General features: G+C 57.4%; 2 protein-coding genes across 2 annotated transcripts in view; one reads left to right on the top strand and one right to left on the bottom strand.

Moving 5' to 3' along the window:
* Nucleotides 1-643: 643 nt before the first annotated feature.
* On the bottom strand, nt 644-12,283 carry VOLCADRAFT_105077 (uncharacterized protein; the record flags this gene model as incomplete). Its single annotated transcript, XM_002951289.1, has 21 exons — nt 12,007-12,283; nt 11,745-11,835; nt 11,439-11,537; nt 10,602-10,661; nt 10,092-10,172; nt 9,155-9,223; nt 8,685-8,804; nt 8,252-8,314; nt 7,712-7,879; nt 7,220-7,387; nt 6,510-6,653; nt 5,935-6,030; nt 5,357-5,521; nt 4,674-4,832; nt 4,150-4,278; nt 3,579-3,686; nt 2,731-2,826; nt 1,969-2,187; nt 1,474-1,641; nt 1,217-1,294; nt 644-715 (listed from the first exon to the last, which is right to left on the bottom strand). Exons 1-21 carry the CDS (start codon nt 12,015-12,017, stop codon nt 644-646), a joined length of 2,364 nt encoding a protein of 787 aa, XP_002951335.1. The 5' UTR covers nt 12,018-12,283.
* A 271-nt stretch (nt 12,284-12,554) lies between these two features.
* The window catches only part of VOLCADRAFT_91908 (uncharacterized protein), a gene marked incomplete at both ends in the record, with an annotated part of 17,419 nt that continues 8,558 nt past the window's right edge, over nt 12,555-21,415 (top strand). The window contains 16 exons of the mRNA XM_002951386.1: nt 12,555-12,597; nt 12,650-12,756; nt 12,998-13,819; nt 14,024-14,581; nt 14,866-14,936; nt 15,329-15,506; nt 15,896-15,934; nt 16,394-16,468; nt 16,876-16,977; nt 17,302-17,382; nt 18,182-18,220; nt 18,278-18,367; nt 19,588-19,754; nt 20,265-20,397; nt 20,692-20,820; nt 21,138-21,320. Coding sequence (XP_002951432.1) covers nt 12,555-12,597; nt 12,650-12,756; nt 12,998-13,819; nt 14,024-14,581; nt 14,866-14,936; nt 15,329-15,506; nt 15,896-15,934; nt 16,394-16,468; nt 16,876-16,977; nt 17,302-17,382; nt 18,182-18,220; nt 18,278-18,367; nt 19,588-19,754; nt 20,265-20,397; nt 20,692-20,820; nt 21,138-21,320 — 2,817 coding nt within the window. The remainder of the gene's footprint in view (nt 12,598-12,649; nt 12,757-12,997; nt 13,820-14,023; nt 14,582-14,865; nt 14,937-15,328; nt 15,507-15,895; nt 15,935-16,393; nt 16,469-16,875; nt 16,978-17,301; nt 17,383-18,181; nt 18,221-18,277; nt 18,368-19,587; nt 19,755-20,264; nt 20,398-20,691; nt 20,821-21,137; nt 21,321-21,415) is intronic.

Below are 21,415 nucleotides of genomic sequence, written 5' to 3'. Positions count from 1 at the left end.
GCAGCGCACGCCCTCACAGCGTGCGCTGTGATTTGCGTGTCTTTCAGTTCGCGGAAGCCGCTCATCGCGCTAGGAGGGTAGGTGTGGAGTCATCATTCGCTGCTGCAGCAAAACCAAGGACATGCCTCACCGCAGCAGTAGCAGCTGATCTTTATCCACCGGCCTCACAGGTCATCAAAGGGCCCCTCCTAGCCCTTTCTTGCTTCATCCCCTTCGCCAGGCTCGCCCTGGCTGCGTGCTGGTGACACACAGACGGACATCACAACCACACCGGCTGTCCATGACACTGCACATTCGAGTATGAGCCGTAGTACGTAACAGGAAATCGCCGCCATCGCCTGCTGCTCCAAGTCCACCGCACCGTATACACATGCACGCCAATTCACGGTGCGTCCTTTCCTACCAAGCCCAACCAAGCCCAGTTCGAAAAGTCTTCCCATCCTACAGACCCGGCAGGCCGATGGGGCACCCCGCAGGCTCGATGCCCGAAGCTTGCGGAACACATCGCCTCCAACCCGTCCACCGACAGTAGCATCACCACCACCATAGCCTCCCTCCATCGGCAACAAACTCTATTGCAATCGCCGTGCAGGTGGTTGCCTATTGCGCTCCAAAGCAAATTCTCTTCCATATCTTGCAAAGCTCACTTCTTCTTCTTGCCGCCGCCCTTCTTTTTGCCCCCCTTCTTGCCAGCGGAGCCGGGCTTGCCACCACCCTGCAGCGCACAGCACAGCACACAGCACACAGCACATTCCAGAAACGCACGTCAGCGGTGCAACGGTAGTTAAACCATGAGGCGGTGTGTAACGGCTGGGCGATCTGGAGTCCATCGCCGCATAGGTGCAAGCAATTAATGCAGTGATGCATGGGCAGGGCAGGTGGGCTTTCCTCGGAAAGCCTTTCCTCAGCTGCCGAGACCCTCTTTGTCCGGTGTGTACCGATGCTCTACGTGCGGGAGGTGCATGGAGCAAAAGTCAAACACGCCGGCAACCTTAGCAGCAACCTCAGCAGCCACAGGGGGGAAAGGTGTAGCGCGTGGGATACGATCAGTGATTCGAGGCCATATGGTACATGTGGCGTACAGCCCAGGGTGGCTTGCAGTCTGGTCCTGATCAAGTCGACCAGGTCGTTGGCAACGGATGCACGACTGTGCGGGGCTCATGTTGGGACGCGCGTATCCAGCAGTCATATGCAGCAGAGGTGATTGATCACGCACCTTGAGAACGGACATTGCCGGGGTCTTGTCCATGAAGCGCCGCAGCGCCTCGTCAATCTCCTTGCTGATGGGCTCCACCTAGAGAAAAAGAAGTGCAACAGCATTCGCATTCGCAGCAGCAGCGCCATTAGTAACAGCAAGAACAGCAGTAGTAGCAGTAGTAGCAAAGGTCCTCAGCAGGGATGTCATCAGCGGCAGGAGCAGTCAGCAAGGTCCGCAGCAGGAGCAGGAGCGATCAAGCGCGAATAAACACCTACCTTGCACATCCACTGCAGCACCTCGGGGATGTCCACAGGCGCTATGCGCAGACGCTCAATGCGGCGCTTGGTGAGCAGGGAGTGAACAACCATGTCCAGCTGGCCAGCCGAGTAGCCGTCGCTGATGTGCGCCAACGTGCTCAGGTCGAACTCGTAGCTGAGACGTCCCTGCGGCGCGGAGGCAAGAGGCGGAGGCAGAGGCACGGAAGACACCAGAGGGAGAAGCGATGATGCCAGCAGTAATTGTCAGAAGCAGTTGATGCCAGAAGAGGGGACATAGCACATGCTGATGATGCTGACGAAACAAGGAACGCCAACTGCCTAGAGGCTAGACGGCTAGATGTGGCGGGAAGGAGGCGGATGGGACACGGATTGCAAGACGCGAAAATGGGTCAAGGAGCGGCAAAGGCAAGGGCAAAGAAAACTCACACACGCACACATGCCGCCCCACGTGCATAGAAACTCACAGCACCCACGTGATGCTCCCCGGCCCACCTGGTGCCGTTCGAACAGGCCTGGCCACACCACCCGCCGCGAGGCGTAGTCGGGCAGCGGCATGAAGATGTGCTTGGACCAAAAGCCCATAAACGCGCGCTCGTCCTTTTTCACGCACAGGTACGGCTCCCGGCTGTTGCCCAGCACCAGCACGCGCTCTCCGGGCGCCAGCCCCTTGGCCTCCTTCAGTAGCTCCTTCTTGATGCGACTGAACGGCTCCTGGAGTTGGCGTGGTTTCGGAGGCAAAAGCAGGAGGGACGGTGCTAAGAAGGAAGGAAACGCGCATGGCAGGACAGGACAGGACAGGACAGGACGCAGGCCTTTAAAACACTTAAAAGATCAGGAAGTTCTCGCGGGACAGATTGGGAAGGCAGCTCTAAGTCGGGGTTGTTTACAACTCTACTCGATCGGAGGATACATTCAAATCGCCAAAAGAGGAAGAACGGTTCGACCAACGGTGCGGCGAGACGCGCGCGCGCGCGCCACCAGGGCAAGGCTTTTCTTTCCGAAGCGCCACCATCGCCACTATCCGCAACGGAGGCACTGCTAAAGCAAGCGCTGCTCATTAAGTTTCAGGTGGTGTCATGCCGGGGCCCCAGCCAGGGGAACAACTTACGCGTCAAGCGGCGAAACACACGTCATGTGCCATGCCCAGGCTGTGCCGGGGACCTCAATGCGGGTCCTAGCTAAAAAGGAACAGGACCTCCACAGCGAGCCAAGGGGCATGTGGGGGACACACGTCAGCAGCACACGCAGACACACCTGGCTGCCAAACTCTCGCAACTTCTTCTTGTCTGTAAGGAACACCTTCTCCGCTTCGTCAATGTAGACGACGGAGGGCGCCATGGTGCGTGCCACCTGCGCTCACGGCGTCCGCCGGGGGCCATAGGGGCATGAAACATGGTTGCAGAACATCACAACATATTCTTTGTTGGCTCACATCGCAGAGAAAACGTGGATTCACATAAGGCAGCAGCCGGGATGTCGCAGCCCCGCGGCCTGCAGCTAGCGGAGACACACGCAGCGCCCGAAACACGCCGGCTGATTGGCGTGGAGCCCACAGGACAACTGGGGGAAAAATAAGCGCTTTGTGGCGCCGCAAAGCCCCGGGCCCAAGGCAACCCATTCCATCTATCCATCTATTCATGTATCCATGTTTCCATGTAACCAGGCAGACAGACAGACAGACAGACAGACAGACAGACAGGCAAACAGGCAATGCCAGGTAGCCAGCCAACCAGGTAGCTCCCTACTGGACAGCTCACGCACACGTGGCTTCCTATCTCCCTACACTCCCTCTACACCGCGATGCACCAGGGCCCATGGGCACCTCTCACCTGCGCCCTGCTGACCTCCCCTAGCATCCCACCTAATGCCCATCATCTGGGCCCCAGCCTAATTCATCTTATTCCCCTCCCAGCCCGGGGGGCCGCGGCCTCCCCCCCATGCGCACGCAAAGGCCGTTATAACACTCCAGAACAGCTCGGCAAGATCCCTTCTACCACACATCCCATCGGTCATTCCTTCTATCACACGCCCGGCGCTGAGACCATTAAACAAACAAAACACATCCTAGCACACATTCCTTTTTTAAGTGCGGGTGGCCCCACCTTAAAAACCATGTGAATCATCATGGCCACGTTCTTGCCGGGGTACTTCCCGTCCGTGTTGCGCGGGGAGATGTCGAAGAAGTTGGCGCCGCTGAGGTTGGCAATGGCCTGGGGAACAAGGGGACAGTTAATGCCACAGTTAGTGCAATGGCCTGGGGAGCAAGGGAACAAGGGAACAGTTAAGCAGGGAATTAAGCAGGGAGTGCGGAGGCTCAAGTGAGGGCAGGGACGCCGCCGGTGGTGTGTGTTTCATGTCGCGCACGGCTCCCCTGAGATCTGATCGGGGGAGAGGAGTGGCGTACTTCATTCTGTAAGGTGGGCGTTTGTCGGGATTGCGATGATGGTTTGCGTTCGTTCCACGCCAGCGCAGCAAGCCGTGTGCTGCCTACTGATATGTGCCGCGTTACTGAGGTGCAATATCCGATAAATCAATACACCGGCCTTCCCTAAACCGATGTTCTATTTTTACCTCTGCGACCACTACCATGCCCACCACCGACATGACACCATTACGAGCAGTGGCAGATAACCCAGGGGCAACCGCAGCCATCGCCGCGACGCTCCTGCGCACCTGCGCCATAAGCGTCTTGCCCGTCTTCTCTGCGCCGTACAACAACAGCGACTTGATATACGGCGCCCGCTCGTGGATGAACTGGGAGCCCAGCGGCAGGATGCAGTACTCCGTGAGAGCTTGCCGTACCTGCGCCGTTCCGAAATCGCCGTACCAACGGCGCGCGTTCAGGTTGCGTTTTCGCTGCCATAACGCGATAGGCCGGAGCCACACCCATAGCCAGAGCCAGTGCCAAGTACGTGCATGGACCCGGCCCCCGGCATGGCTGTGCAGTTCACGGCGAGCAGGTGTGGACATGCAGCTTGCAGGGGAAAAAAGAGATACAACGGCCGGATCACGGCTTCAGACTCTTGTGCACACACAGACACACACACACACAAAAAAAAAACCTTAAAAAAAGTGTTGCCCATCCACCACCAGCCCAGACATCTCAGACATCTCAGACAGCCCCAGACAGCCCATTGGTCCGCCTCTGCCTATTGCTGGCGCAGCAGCTGCTGCTTTCCTGCGCCATGGCTGCTTACCTGCGCCATGGAGGGGTCGGGAATGATGTTGGCCTTCTCCAGGGTGGCGGCCATGAAGGACGATGAGCCCAGGTAATCCCGCACATGAACGTGGGGACACTGCTGCAGTATGCCGTTGGAAACCAGCTCCGCGAACAGCGACTCGATGGAGCGGTCAGCCTGCGGTAGAATAGGGGGAGTAACGCGGGTGGTGTTGGTAAGGAGAAATGCAATCTTATGTGGCACGGGCCGTGGCGGAGAGGATGCGTGAGGAGTCATGCAAGAAGCCGATGTTGTATCACGACTAAGGATATGAGGACAAGGTAGGAAAGACGAACCACAAACGAGTGAAGCTGCTGCCAGGGCAGGAGTGTACCAGACGTAGGACAGGGGAGGGCGGGAGGGCGGGAGGACGGGAGCGCGGGGGCCTTACAAGGGGCGCCATGGTCATCCCGGACGGGAGCAGCGCCTGGAGTTCTGAAACGCTGCACAGCCGGCACGAGCAATGCAATGCGGTGATGATAATTAGGCCTGTAGGTGCAAGGCCGCCGCCCATGCGCTTATCGCGCGGTCCTTGCAATAATATCCCTCTTCAGGAGTAGAGAGACCCATGAGAAGCAACATCCATATTTACGAACCGCAAATCGCATTTCGTTTCTCGTGCCGTGGCGTCGCCGTCCTTGATTCCTTCCTTGAGTCCTTACCGTGGGGTCCTTCTTCTTCTTGCCCTTCTTGCCCTTGCCCTTCTTCTTGCCCTTCTTTTTGCCCTTCTTCTTCTTCTTTTTGCCCTTCTTGCCCAGCTTAGCAGCGCGTTCCGCCTCCACAAGGTCCTTCAGGTTTTGCAGCAGCACCCGCATCTCGTCATCCACCTGCAGAACGTGTTCAAATCGATCCGGCAGAGGTCCCGTTGGGGCTCGATCGCGGGAAAAAAGGAAACGAAGGTTTGGAAGGAAGGAAATTTGAAAAAAAAGGCTCTCCACGTGCGTTGCTGCAAAGCCCACGCGCAGCTACCACACTATGTACGATAACGGGATGGATTCGGCACCGGAACACGACGCAAAGATGAAAAAAAGTAACGCGAAAGGGGGGTTTGCACTCTCACAGAGATCTCTAAGCCAGCCCAGGGATGCTATCTTGTAAATCTGAAATACCGAGGAGTCCCGTAGCTGGGTTTTCCAAGCCAAGACATCAATCACGATATCGGTAATCGAAGCCGATAAAAAAAGTCGCAAGCGCCAGCGGCAACGACAATGCCAACAAAACCACGGATTGTCTTGGCTACCTGCAAGCGAATCTCCTCAAAGACGATGGGACGCAGCTCGTCCTTCACCAGCTCGGGGTCGTACTTCTGGTGGAAGTTGCCTGTCTCGTCCCGGTCCTGATGTTGAGAAATACAGGGGTTTAGGCAAACATTTTGTCTGGGAGGGGAGCGGTTGAATAGTAAAAACGAAATCACATGCGACAGAGGTACAGGGGGATTGACCAACAGAATTGGCGAGCAAGTTTGAATGCTAAACCTAACCTAAAAAAAAGCCCGGGGTACGGGGCAAGCGAATACGCAATTGACCACCACGCATGACACCTCGGACAAACATAACCCGCAGATATCCAGCGTCTTCCCCCGTGCCGTGTGGGGCGAGTACGTCGAGCGGTACGACATATACGCCACAGACGGACGGTCCTTTCTCCCCAAAAATCTGCTGTAACGGACCTCGTTCATCTCATTCCCTATCATACATTCCCTCGTACATTCCCACCCTCACCTCCCCTCTAACCCGTCCCGGCCTACCTCCCCAGCCCCACAGCGAACTGAGAACTGAGATCAGAGGACTGAACCCCTCGCGCATGGTAACCTACCTGCCACTTGGCCACGAATTCCTGCACCGCCGCCTCAATGGCCGGAATGAACACCGCCCCGATGCGCTCCGTCTCGGCGGGAACGTCGTCCTTCTTGTCCTTCTTGCCGTCCCTCTTGGGATCCTTTTTCTTGGCCACGTCCTTCTGTGATTCACACAACAAATACATACACCGCACACAGCACATAGCATACAGCACATACACGTCAGGTCCGTTGGGAGCCCCTGGCCGTCGTCAAATCCGGTCAGATGAAGCAATACACAAAAAGCTTTACACAGAAGAAGAGGGGGAAAGCAGAACCCCCCCGATCCCACATCAACGAAGCAAGTTAAGCACCCTGCAGGGGCTGCAATGTGGCGCTCATGGTGGCATTATCGGGAGAAGGAGAGTGGAAGGCAGGCGACTTGGAGGGCGAGGCGGCACGGTATCGATGGAGACTCCCCATTGGAGGGCGAGGCGATACGGTGCCGAAGGAGGATCCCCGTTCATCGTTTGCTTCCTCTATTCCCCCGTTAGCTCCTCACCTTACCTTACCATGCTGCCTCACGGCTTCTTCGTTTCGCAGCTGGTGCCCCACGCACAAATCCAGCACCACCACCATCCCAGCAACAGCAACAACAACAAAAGATACTACAACAAACGTAGAACAGCAACCAGAGCCCGCTCCATCCATCCTCCTCCTCGCTCCCCGTTTCCGTAACCCCACCCACCTTTGGGTCCTTGCCCTTGCCCTTGCCGTCCCCTACATCTTCCAGGATGACGGCCAGGCTGGGGGGCGGCGGGTTGAGGATGACGCGCGAACCGCCATCCGTAGCCTCCGGGAAGTCCGGGTACTCGCCAGTCTGGGGATTGCGCTTCTCCACGAACCACGCGTTCACCTGCGGCGAAGAAACACGAGTGCGTGAGCGTAGGGGCGTGACCGTGTGCCTCTTGTGTGTGTGTGTGCATACGCGTCCGTGCGTGCTTTCAAGACCGTGGGAATCCAGGGAACGGAGAGGTGAGGCCAGGTGCGACAGCGCACGAGTGCATGGAATTCGTGCGAGTACGTCGTTGAGCCCATACACGCCTTTCCCCCCCGACCAACACGATGCCGGCCACAAGCATCCCAGGCCAGGGCAAAGCTCTTGCCGTAGGTTTTTGCCCCCTTTCACCTAGATCCGCCTTGGAGCCCCCCTCCCTGCCCATTCGCTCGCTCTTCTTACCTTGTCCTGAATGGTCTCCCGCATGTCCTGTCCCTCCAGCTCCCGTACTTTGCCTTTGAGCGACACAATCGCTTCGTCGTACTCGCGCACGTGCTCCAGCTGGACCCGCTTGCGGCGCATGAGGTTCTTCTGCTCCGATGTCTGCGGATCGCGCTTGGCGTCCCGCGGCTATTCCGAGAGGGGCGAGGAGAGAGGAGAGAGGGGCGAGGAGAGGGAGAAAGATTCGGATAGGGGTCGGGAAAAGGGGCGAGAGAAAGGAGGAAAGAGGAGCGAAACTATGGATGTGCACACACAGGAGAGAAGAAGGCACAGCGATTGAAAAGAATGCTACGCATCGATGCCAAGATTACGGATTGGTGCTGAACGTTAAGGATGGCATGGCAAATGACTACTTCGCTAACGTGCCTTGGGCTTCATGCCGATGAACATGAGCTCCTTGTCCGCTTCCTTCTTGATGCGCCGCCGCCAGAGCCAGCCCCGAATGGCCGCCTGGATCTTCCTCGCCGCCTCGTCGTGGCTCAGAGTCACACCCAGTCGCACGCGCCGGTCCTCAATCTGCCGCTGCCGCTTGGCAATAGCAGCCACGCGGCCGCGCTCGCGCGCCTGCAGCGCAGAAGACACAGAAGAAGCGTGTGCTTTTTGTCATTTTCTGTGCTTATTCCCTGATGACTCTGTTTCCTCTGTCGCCCTCTGCCTGTTTACTCTGTACTCTACAACGAACCCTGGCACCCACATTGGTATTCAAAACTCCGGCTGTCATTCCTAGTCGCCAATCCCGGTCGCCATTCCTGGTCGCCACCGCTCAGCAAGCCACCCACCCGGCCCGGACTCTGCTAGCCTGGTTAATTTGCCCCGTGGTTCACCGACAGACTCACACAGACTCAAACCGACACCTCACCCCATTCCAACGCGGCCATCACTCGCGGCGGCCCCCATCATCCCCCCCGATTCCACCTTTCCCACCCTCCCTTACCTGACGACCTCGCTCGTTTTTCTGGATCATCATAATCGCCTCCTCCTCGCCCAGCGGCGCGCCGATGCGGATGATAGGCGACGAGGCGGGTCCCTTTACGTTGTACTTCTCTATGAGGGCCTGGGCAAAGCAGCCATTGGGTCCGCGGGTGCGTGCGCGCGTGAAGGTGAGTGGGTGGGTCGATGTGTGCGTGGGAACATGCCAATAGGCCGTGTAGCAGGTTTATGTGTACGTTGGCGGCCGTTCATTCCCCATGCACGGGACCTGCCGAAGGCCACGTTTTCATCCTCCTTCCGTTTTCCGTTTTCCGCCACTCTCCCGATCTGCGAGACAATCCGTTTTAGCTACCTCCCGCCGCGATAGCATGTAGCATCGACCACATCATCACCATCATGAAAACCGCCGCGACGGCCGCCACGGAAGGAGACACCCCCCACCCCCCACCCCTTCCACAGGGCCCTGGGCGGTACCTCCAGGAACTTATCCCGGTCATCCAGCTCCTTCGCGCGATCCTCGATGAAGTACTTGGGCACCGGCACCTGTGTGGAAGCCATACATGCACACGAGAATGTTCATTAGTTTGCAAAAGAAACGCAGATTGCCAACGATGTTGATGAGCTCAGCTCTCAGCTCTCAGCTTCAGCTCAGCTGAGCGGGATGTAAGGGTGCGGGCAATGCCGCTTCCACGGCGGGCGCAGGTAAGCAACGGGCAGACAGGCATGAATGGAAAGATGTATGGCTTCGCAGAAGCTGAAGCTGGAGCTGGGGATATAGCAAGGGAAAAAATCGGGGGGTTTGGCAGCTGTCGAGCCTTCGTCCACTTGATCTAGAGCAGCAACAGCAGCAGCCAGCCGAACGACGCATGACCCACATGGAGATCGGAAAGCCGGGGTCCCCCTGCCACCCAAAGATAGGCAGATCATCACAACAATTGTGATCTGCACTCTGTCTGTTCATGTTACACTTTCTGACGTTGTGTTACCCTCCAAAGGCGTAACGGGCCCAATCAAAAGCCGGGACCCCAAGGGACAGCCGAAGGCTGCCCGAGTCAGGCAGGATCATAGCTTTCCCAAAGGAAAACTGTGATCCTATCACACCGGGAAATTATGCCGAACCGAACTATCCGGACTGTTATGCTACAGCAGTGTGGCTGCGATTACAGATTCTCCTTAGCCAGGTACTACAATGTAAATCCCGACCCATGGGCCCCTTCCTGAAGCCCAATGGTTTCAAAGATTATCCCCCCCCTCCATCCAATCGTTGAAACTTCTCCCACCTCGTAGCGCCCTGAGCTATGCCCAAAGTAACAAAGCTGATCTGGTTTGTGTCAATATTTTGGCCCTAGATTTACAGCCGATCGTGTTTCCCTCCCACTTTTTCACTCCATTCACCCACCCAGCAACCCACCTCCAACACTTCAGGCCCCAACTTCAAGTCCACCAAGATGTCATCCAAGTTAATGAAGTCCAGTCCTCGGTTAAGCTTGACCTGTAGGGTTCCCCGCAGACAACAGGCATGGGGAGTCAGGTCGGCAAGCAAGCAGCCAAGGCAAGGACAGGTCTCACGGTCCACATCGCGAGGAACATCTGGTGCGTCACCAGACCAAGACAAGCATCGGCTCGCTCGCCTGGACGGAAAACATGCATTTCGAAGGTTACGAGGTAACGGGTCAGCGGGTACGGATTGCGAAGGGGTCCCCTTTCTGGTTTGTTGCGCGCCCCGATTGCATGCCATGCTGCTGATGCTGCTGATGCTGCTGATGCTGCTGATGCTGCTGATGCTGATGACCATGATGATGGCGAAAGGGCCAGACATCGCATCGCGTGGGTCGACCACCCGCGCATTCGCCCTACAAGCCTCGGGCACTGGCTCTGTGGCGCTACAATATAAATTGCATCCCGGAGTTTCACCACCCACCATCCAATGCCGAATTTCAAGCATTCGCCCGATGCAAGCCTCCAGCGCTTTACGCATATCCTGCAGCACTCAGCGAAACAGACGGGAAAAGGCGTGTGTAATTGACTGGAGCAGACGCGGAGCCGGCTTGGGAGCTTGGGAATGCTCCAAAACAGACGCTCCAAGTCCGCAACCATGCCTTTCTACAGCAACTGAGCCTTATTAAGGACAAGCAGATGCGGGTCGGGGAGAACACTGCGTGCCGACCCAGAACGGATCTGGGTTGTGTTGCTGAGAGAGTGAGAGAAAGTTGCTGATGGCGCTGCCTCGTGTTTACGCCTTGTGCTCCAGCGTCCCATTTTCCCAGCTCCAGAACCGAGGCGAAAGAGCAGACGCCCACAACCCCGATTAGCTCCCCAGGGCGCTACCAAACCTAGGCGGCTGATGCCGCGCTCGGGGGACAGATGCGGTGCGACGAGGTGCCGGCTGCGGCAGCCAGTCGTCCAATTCGGTGGATGGCAAATCTAGTCTGTGGAGGACGCGCAGCTAGCGCGGAACAAGTGACTTTTAGGAGCTTTGTTGGGTCGGTAGTGACGCCTTGATGTAACTCGCCGATTCATGGCGCCATTTCATGGCGCATGTTCCCATGGGTCCACGTAAGCTCGCTGTTTAGGGGATAGGTTTACGGGATTTGCCCTTCCTGTGCCAGCGTTGTGCACGTCAAAGCGTAGCGCTGTATGCTCTGTGAGGCTGGGGGACCCCAAGGCCGTCCCCACAGAGGCTCTCTCTGTCTCTGCGTGCCGCCTGCAAGCCACCTCCCGCCGGACCCCGCTTCCCCAGGCACAGCCGCCCCCATACCTGCCGCTTTTGCGGGTGTACCATCTGATCGTAGGATGTTTCCAGTTTCCGCATGATTTGCAGATACTTGATGTAGATGCATGCCCATTCGGACAGGTCCTGCGGGAACAACAGTCAAACTGCATGGAGGACAGTAGCAAGACATCCAGCTAACACTCGATAACCCCACAAGGAAATCCCTCGTGGAGTTCGTCCGTGCCTCGGTGCATGAGGCATTCCCAGACACGGCTCTAGCAGCCCCTAGCGCATTGTCCTGCCTTTCCCCTCTTGGGTGCCCGAGGCAGACGTGGCCACGCAAGGTGGTACCTTGGGGGCCAAGGTGGGGTCCTCCGGATTTTCTGCTTCAAGCTGGTCCAGAAGCTCCATCATGGCCTCCCGCCACATGATATCGTACGTGCTGCAAGCGGCAGCGGCATGCCAGGAGCGATCCCAACACGCGGTTCATAGTCTTGCAGACGGAGAGACTAATTAAAACAACCTAACAACAGAAATTATGACATGACTTCTATATGAGAGCCAGGGGCCCCATCTTGGTCTGAAAGTGCGTGACATGGGCTGCGGCACTTACACGTTCGCCATTTCTCCTCATATAACGGGGCCTAACGGCCCCGAAAGACGATGCTCCTATGACAAGTAAAGTATGTTCAGTACCGTGCGGGGGCTTCGAAGTATTCACCCCTGCCGCGTCCCTAAGGGTAGTTTCACAACGAAAGTATTCACTGTAGATTATTATTTCGCTACATGTAAATTACTATGTACGCTATGCATTTTTCATTTTGGATTTCTGCGTCATGACCAACTGCAGTGCACTTCCATGCAAATGTAAACTCCCATATGCTCAATAGATGAAATTACTGCTTTGGTGCAAAGACTGTGTATCCATTAAATTGTTTAAGAGATAGGATGCATGCTTTCCGTATGGTGGGACGAACAAGTTCAGCCTGAGTAACCTTCTCCTAGGCCTTCTTTTTGAGAAACTTGTTTTGCTTCTTAATTGCACGAGGAGACGAATAAGGTACCGGTACACTGCCTTGGATTAACCTTGCAAGAGTCTAGGCCTTGCCGCCTAACGTTTGGTGACGGGCCTAGGGCTACTTAATTGCATAAACAAATGCCATGATACATTATTCCGAAAAATTAAACAGCTATAACCGTCCTAGTAAGTACAACCTAGTGTAATCTCAGGTCTCCGACCCCGATTGGACTCGCAGGCTTACTGTGCTGCGGTCTCACCGGCGGGCTTGATAGATACATCCTTGCTGCGGCGAGCCATAAGGCATGTTCGCATCTGTGGCGTGGCTTTAGGCTCCAGCGCATGGTGATTGGTCCACCATACGGCGTGCCAGGAGGCCCCCAGTGCCGGACAACCTAGTGCCGCCGCCAGCATCCGGGGCTGCGCAAGCAGCACCGGCCGCGGCGGCACCATGCAGAACCATGGGTATGGGCAGCAGCCACAGTACGGCCAGGCGCAAGTGCAGCATCCGAACATGCAGCAAATGCAGCCCTCCCACCAGACTTCCTATGGCTTGCCGGGCAACGGGCCCCTGTCCCACTTGCAGCCGCAACAGCAGCTGATGCACACGGGGCAAGCCCTCCAACAGCAGCCAGGCAGCATGGCGCTGGGACCCTCGCAACCCTACCAGGGCCAGTTCCTGAACATTCAACAGCAGCAGCAGCAGCAGCTAATAAAGCCGGAGGCGGCACAGGCGATGCAGCCGACGGACTCTGTACAGACCCAGCAGCAGCTGCAACAACAACAGCCGTCGCCGTACGGCGTCCCAGGCGCTCAGGCATCGGCGGCACAGCAGGCGCAGACCCAGCACTTCCGCTTGCTGCAGCAACAACAGCAACAACAGCAACAGCAAACGCAAACGCAGCAGCAACGACCTGCAACGATGAACCCGCAGCCAGTACAGCAGCAGTACGCCGGTGCCGCCACGGGCTTGCCGCAGCAAGCCCAACTCGGCTCGCTCGGCTCGGGGCAACAATCCATCATCCATCACCCCCAGCCAGTGCATGCAGCTGCCGCACCTCCTTCCACTGCAGGCGTCTCGAACGCCCAAAACTTCGCAGCGCCCTTCCACTCCATCAGCCCAGCGGCCGTTGCGGCGGCGTACGGCAGCGGCACGGTTTCGCCGACGGCACCACGACCCGTGGGTCGCCCGCCGTCGGCCCCAGCCATGGGCTTCACGGAGAACCAGCTGACGGTTTTGAAGGCCCAGATTATGGCCTTCAAGGCGCTTAAGAAGGGCTCAGTGGCCCAGGATCCTACCTGGCCGCGCACGCTGGCGGATTGCTACCCGCCGCCTTTGCAAATGAGGAACACGAAAAAGTTGCTGGCAGCACACAACAAGATCGTTGCTACGGCAGCCAACGAGGCGGTCAAGTCAGCCGCGGCTGTGGCGACGCCGCAGCAGGCAACGGCAGCAGCGGTCGCGGCGGCGGCCGCCGCGGCGCTGCAGCTGCAACAGCAGCAACAGCAACAGCAACAGCAAGCCGGCGCGGCGGCGGTGATGCAAGCAGCTGCAGGCCGCGCGGCAGCCGCGGCGCCGGCGGCGGCCCTGGCGCTCGCTCCGCCACTGGAGCCGCCCAAGGGCGCCAAGGATGTGCACCGCTGGCAGGGCCCGTTGGTCACGTTGGAAAAGCCTCCGGAGGTGGAGGTGCCACCGGCGGTGACGCAAGCGGCCATCACCGCCGCCGCTACCAATGCCGTCGCCGCGGCCTTGGCGGCGGGCCAGACGCAGGAGCAAGCTATAATAGCTGCAGCGGAGGCAGCGAAGCTGGCGTCAGCGACGGCACATGCGGTTGCAGCCAGTAGCCATGAGGCCTCAGCCTCCGTGGTGCAGTGGGATGCATCCCGGATCATGATGGTCGAGTACAACAAGATCTTGGTACGGAAACGGAAGCGGCGGGTGGCGCAGCTTCTGGAGATGCTGCGAGCGAAGGATCGGCTCGCGCCGGGCTTTGACGCGGGGCCACGGCCGCCGCCGCCGCCGCCGCCCGTACCCACCTCAGCCGTGGTTGATGCCGCGGCGGCGGCAGCGGCGGCGGCACCACCGCTGTCGCTGCCGCCGCCACAGCCACGGCCTGCGCGTGGGGCGCTGCAGGTTGAGCTTCGCAGCTTGCGTCTGCTGGACACGCAGGTATACGACAAAACACACGCGTTTGGACGCATGTGCGCACGCATGTGATGACACCCGTAACCTGAGCGGAGTCTCAACCCGAGCGGAGTGGTTTCGGGGCCTCAGGGGCCGCCGTTTGGAACCAAAGCTTAAGTTGTATTCCTTCAGCACAGGGACCGCACGGGATGCTGTTTTCGAATCGAAGAACCTGCGTGTGCTAAATCGCACCGTGTACCGGCCTCACGTCGCCCGGTCATTTTTGTGTGTCACTGAAAGTCACTCGTCATCGTAATACATTAACGCAGGTGAAGCTGCGTGCAGCCATCGAACGCGAGGTGGATGAGCTGAAGAACCTTCAGGAGCGGCCGTACAAGAAGTAAGAGAGGGAACGTGTCTCTGTGTGTGTGCGTGTGTGTGGGGGGGGTTGTGGGCGTGCGTGTGTGCGTGTGTGTGTGTGGGGGGGGGGTTGTTTGTGTGTGTGCGTAAGAGAGGGAGCGTGTCTCTGTGTGTGTGCATGTGCGTGCGTGTGTGTGTCACAGCGGCGATTTGCATGCCATGGAGCCCACCGTCGCTGTCCTTAGTGCAGTCTGCAATTTTGCATGAGTGGATCGTCCATGGGTTGAAAGCTGGATTGTGATGTATGTATATGTATGTATATGTATGTATGTATATGTATGTATGCATGTCGTCTTCCAATGTTGCTTTCTGCAAGTCTTTTCCGCGCGAGAAGAGCGTTTGGTTGCACCGCGCACCTCTGCCAATCCGCAGGTTCGTTCGCGACGCGAGCATCACCAAGTCCCAACTGTCGTACGCCGCACTGGCGAAGCAGCAGCGCGAGTCGGCAGATCGCGCCGCGACGTGCCGATTGCAGTGGCGTAATGTGATTCAGGAGAGCGCCTCCGCCATGGCGGCGCTCCGTTCCGTGCGCAACAAGGGCGTGCTAAAGGTCGGTCTGTATGTATGCATGTACGTCTGTCAGCCTGTCTGTCTGTGTTTTCTTTTGCACCTCAGCGAATATCCTTATCGGGCTTGTGGGGTTTCGAAACAAGTCCTGACAATGAGAATGAAGTTCAAAAATTGGACATGGAGTTACTTCTTGCTTCCGAAGTTCTCCAATAAGTCTCCAACCCGTACACTCGGCTTACCCGTACACTTGGCCTAGTCTCTCACGTGACCACGTCATGACATGGCCATTTGTGACCTGGTCGTGCTGCCTCGGGGTTCGCCTCGCGCCCGTGCTAACATGGCAACCTCTGATTTGATGCCTGGATGCACTTGGTGCCACCACTGTGCTGCCACTGCTTGACATCCCCCCTTTCGCGCCTGTCGTCGCAGGTGCATGAGCGCTGGGGCCGTTCACACAACCGAAAGCTGGTGAGGAGCTGGGAGTGGTGGTGATGATGGTGGTGGTGGTGGTGGTGGTGGTAGTGGCTAGGCGGTGGCGCTACTCTGGTCTCTCGGAGCTTTGCGTTGCGTGCTGCTGTAGCATATCTGTTCTTGTTGCGCATTCTTGTTGCCCCGAGACACACGCCGTGTGCACCGCCACTGTTATCGCTGTTACCGCACAACGGGAGCACAACGGACACCACATTTTTTGTGCAGCGCTGGTGCAGGGAAAGGGGATCGTGGCAGGCAGGAAGGTGGTGGGCGGAGAGGCAGGAGCACCGTCCACAATTCGTTAAAGCACTCTCTCAGGGCCAAAAGTCACACTGTGGCTCCACCCATACGTTACATTTCACATCTCCCCCAAATTCCACCCCACTCCACCCCACTCCACCTACCAGACCCACCCGCCCCCGCCCCGCCCCGCCCCGCTCCGGAACCTGCACGCAGGATGACGACCATGAGCGCCGTATGGAGGCTCTCAAAGCCAACGATTTGGAGGCCTACCAGGCGCTGCTGCAACAGGTGCGTCAGAGATAAACAGACACGCAGGCAGACAGGTAGACAGGTAGACAGACAGATAGATAGACAGACGCCCGGTATACACCCGTGCGCGCAGAACTGGCACACCCGTGGAAAAAGCGCCCTCCTCGTGAATATTCTCTAGGGATTACTCGTTTCTGGCTGTCGTTCGGAAAGAAAACCTTGACAGCACGCGAGGCAGGTAGCCCGTGCATCACGCATACATACACGCATCTCGCATACATACACGCACGCACGCACGCAGTTGGCCGTATCTGTAGGGCGGATGTATCTACCCTCTGCCCTCTACGCAGCTGCGTTAAGGCAAACATCATCATCCCTCCCTCCCTCCCTCCCTCCCTTCCTCCCTCCCTTCCCTCCCTCCCTCCCTCCCTCCCTTCCTTCCGCAGGCCGGGGGTGTCACGACGCAGGACAGCAACTTCCAGGAGATTTCCCGCTTCCTCAGCGAAACCGAGGAGTACCTCAACAAGCTGGCGCACAAGGTGGCCATGGTAAGAAGGAGTCTACGAGAGCAAAACGTGTGTGGATGGGTAGAGGGCAAGGGTGGGCAAGGGCCAGAAGTGACGTGTTGTGGCGCCTCCGTCCCGACTGCCATTCCCCACTGCTGTTTTCTGCTGCACGACGGCCTGCCTGAATGGCTATTTGCTTCTGACCGCGCCTGACCCTTTGATGGTTGCTCCTGCCTACACTGCCTCTCTGCCGATGCCCCCCGACCTGTCTATCTACCTGATGGTGAACAGTTAGCTGATTAGCTGGTTAGCCACCTGGCGCGGAAAATCGTATGTACTTATGTATGCCGTACGCTCCAAATGTAGGCCAAAGTCAACCAGCAGACTGAGGTTGTGGTGCGCGAGGCGATGGAGGAGGCGCGCCGCGCTGGTCACCCGGAGGACGAGGTGCGTGACTGTCTGTGTGTCTGTCTGTGTGTCTGTCTGTGTGTCTGTCTGTGTGTCTGTCTGTGTGTCTGTCTGTGTGTGTCTGTCTGTGTGTGTGTGTCTGGGGTGTGTGTATGTGTGTGTGAAGATTATAAGTATCTGACCAGGCCTGACGACACTGGCCATGGCTACTGCCCAGCCCCAACGGAAAGACCGCCTAAGAGCTCTCTCGCGGACGGGCGTGTGTAGGTATGTGTATGTGTGTGTAAAGAACGGAGCCGCGAGACATAAAAGGGTTGGAATGTGTAGTGTGGTGTGTGTGTGTGTGTGTGAGTACATGGATAACCACCGTCTTGAGGCGCAGCCGCGGCGACTGTAATGTTGGTTTGATCACTTGCGATGGCGAAATGAAGCGCGCACCGTCGCTTGGACCGAAGGGACCGCTCTCTTCCTAACGCTTTCAATATATGGATGCTGTGTGCGCGGGGGCTGCAAGCACACCTACACGCATACATGTACACGTGGCACCACGGGATTACTGGTGCCGCCCCCGCTGCTGCTGCTGCCGCTGCTGCTGCTGCTGCTGCTGCTGCTGCCGCTGCTGCTGCCGCTGCTGCTGCTGCTGCTGCCGCTGCTGCTGCTGCCGCCGCCGCTGCTGCTGCTGCCGCTGCTGCTGCCTTCCTTACCACCGCCGCCGCTGCCGGTGCACCCCCTGCCGCCAAACGTCATAGATCCGCGTAATTGGCGAGCGTGCCGCCGCGGAGTACAGGCCGAGTCAGACCTGCTTCGTCGCAGCCGCACAATGTCGGGCGACGCGCAGGCGCGGCTGCAGGAGCTCGCGCACACGGTGACGGAGGAGGTGTGTGTGCCCAAGCTGCTGCAGCCGCCGCCCGGCGCCACGCTGCGTGACTACCAGATGGTGGGTCTGCGCTGGATGGTGTCGCTGTACAACAACAACCTCAACGGCATCCTGGCCGATGAAATGGGGCTGGGCAAGACCGTGCAGGTGATAGACGGGGGAGATGGGGGGGGGGCCTGAGGGCGAGGGTGGGGGGCCGAGGGGAAGGGGGCGGGAGGCCCTCTCTTCTTTACGTGTGTGATGGTGTGTGTGTTTGACGGTGTGATGGTGTGTGTGCTTGACGGTGTGATGGTGTGATGGTGTGTGTGCTTGACGGTGTGATGGTGTGTGTGCTTGACGGTGTGATGGTGTGATGGTGTGTGTGCTTGACGGTGTGATGGTGTGTGTGCTTGACGGTGTGATGGTGTGATGGTGTGTGTGCTTGACGGTGTGATGGTGTGTGTGCTTGACGGTGTGATGGTGTGTGTGCTTGACGGTGTGATGGTGTGTGTGCTTGACGGTGTGATGGTGTGATGGTGTGTGTGCTTGACGGTGTGATGGTGTGATGGTGTGTGTGCTTGACGGTGTGATGGTGTGATGGTGTGTGTGTGTGTTTGTATCCTTGCTCGGATAAACCCTAGGCGTAGGCGTGTGTAGGTGTGTGTGTGTGTGTGTGTGCGTGCATGTATCTACCCGTGCCTTGGCGTCCATGTCCTTGTTGTGATGAAGGTTAAACAGCCAAGACTTTCTCATGTGCGGGTCCATGACGGTCGGAAGTCGGAATCATAACGTATTGATACGACGTGAAGGCTGCTCGCGTGCTCTTCTTCCCGTTTAGGGTACTTCATCCCCTAAAGAGGAATAAAGGGGATGAAAAGCTACCACATATATATATATACGGTCGCTCCATATGCGTTGCATAGTCCAAAGGAAATACACGCGCAATTTGTGTGCGTTGTCCCCCTTCTTCCCCTTTAGTTCCCCCTAGGGGAAGACTTCATCCGTGCCATCTTCGGGCCGGTCCTGTCCCCTTTCCTCCGTTTCGCTATTCTTCACATACTCTCCTGGGTAGCAGCATACGGTGCTGCTCATGATACATACCCACATCCTCACACTCGTACGCGTATTTTTTCTCCGTGTACGACGCATGCGCATTTGCTCATACGCTTACTCCACACCCCGATGGATAGAAATATTTTTCATCTGTCTACTGCTAACGCTATCATCCGTAATCATCCGTAATCATCCGTAATCAGAAGGTACGAGTTCAATTGTTTTTTATTGGTTCTATCTTCACTTCCCTCTTGTTCCCCACCCACCCACGCACCCAAACCTCGACCCCTCCAACCCCTCCAACCCTCCAACCCCTCCAACCCTTCGTCCCCCAGGTTATGGCGCTGATCGCCTACCTGATCGAGCGCAAGAACTGCTTCGGACCGCACCTCATCATCGTGCCCAACGCCGTCATGGTCAATTGGAAGTCGGAGCTGACCAAATGGCTCCCCGGGGTGCGGTGCGTGTACTACGTCGGATCGAGGGACGAGCGCGCGCGCAGGTACGAATGCCGTACGTACGTCCCGTGACACGAGTACGTGAGTACGGATGCCAGGGTGCTGCCGCAGGGGGGTGGGGGAAAGAGGAGAGGACTCGAGGGGGCCTCGACAGGGCGAGAGTGTGTATACGGACCGACATGTGCACGCGGTGGGCCTATGCCGTCACACCGGGATGCCAATCTCAGCCCATGTTCTATTTATTGTCGGTTCACCTAAATTGCGCTGCCGCAGTTTTCCCGCTTCCTGTGCCCCCCATCCTTTACTAGGGCAATTTCGCGCAATTTCGGACTTCTCCTGCGTTTTTAAAATGTTCCAATTGGCCACCACTTCAACTAATCTCTATTTCATACTTATTATTATACCATTATAATTGTATTATTTATTATTCTACCATTATTATATTATTTGTTATATTATTATTTATTTTGTATATTTGTATTCATAAATTTAGTATTTTATTTGTAACCGGATTTTCCTCCTTTGTTCTCCTGTTCTCCGTACGACCGCCCCAGGTACACGACCGAGGTGTCCCACGGCCGGTTCAACGTGCTGGTGACCACGTACGAGTTCATCATGCGCGACCGCTCCAAGCTGTGTAAGATCGACTGGCGATACATCATCATCGACGAGGCGCAGCGCCTGAAGGTGAGAGCGGGCGTGAGAGAGCGGGCGTGCGTTTTCTTGATATTCGGGGGAAGAAGGCGCCGAGGGCAGATCGAGCCGAGAATTTGGCTCCCTACATAACAAACATGACTGGCACGAAATCACTTTTGTTTTACTCTTCACACCGTCACGCCGTCGGACAACGAAAAGTTGCATGAAAACACGTCCGCATTGCAGCAGCACCTTCATGGAATAAGTGTAACAAAAAAAGAACACTGCCGCAAACATCTGAGAAACATCAACAACTAACAACAACATCAACACCACGAACCTCAGGAACGCGAAAGTCAGCTGAGCAGGGATTTGGACCGCTTCAAGAGCGGCTACCGGCTGCTGCTGACGGGCACGCCGCTCCAGAACGAGCTGCGGGAGCTTTGGAACCTGCTCAACTTGCTGCTGCCGGAGGTGCGTGCGTGCGTGCGTGCGTGCGCGTGCGCGTGTGTGTGTATGGGGATGGGGGGGGGTGAGAAGGGGTGAAGGCGGTGGGGTGTGGGGGATGGTAATGGTGGACTTGGTGGGTGGTAATTTGGACAGCGGGGTGCTGTCTGGTGGGGTGGCGTACGTACAACCCCTCCTACACATTGCCATGCCGTACAACCCCTCCTACACATCGCCATGCCGTACAACCCCTCCTACACATCGCCATGCCGTACACCACCTCTTTACACTTTCACACGCCAATCGTCCATCCTTGCCGCCCTTCCTGTGTCCCTGCACGGCAGGTCTTTGACGACAAGAAGCAGTTCGCCTCCTGGTTCGGCGACCAGCTGGACAAGTCTGGCGATGACGACGAAGGGTACGGCACAGGCGGCCTGAGTGCGAGTGAGCTGCTGGCTCGAGAGAAGAAGCTCGTGGTGGTTCACCGGCTGCACCAGATCTTGCTGCCCTTCATGTTGCGTCGCCAGGTAGGCGGGTGTTTGGGTGGGATATGGGGTGCGGGTACTGGTGCTGGTGCTGGTGCGCTGAAGGTGGTGGGGGATGTGGATGATGTGGGATATGC

The sequence above is a fragment of the Volvox carteri genome, assembly GCF_000143455.1.
Source record: "Volvox carteri f. nagariensis unplaced genomic scaffold VOLCAscaffold_23, whole genome shotgun sequence".
NCBI classification, from domain to species: Eukaryota; Viridiplantae; Chlorophyta; class Chlorophyceae; order Chlamydomonadales; family Volvocaceae; genus Volvox; species Volvox carteri.
This window is presented reverse-complemented; position numbering and strand designations above follow the sequence as displayed.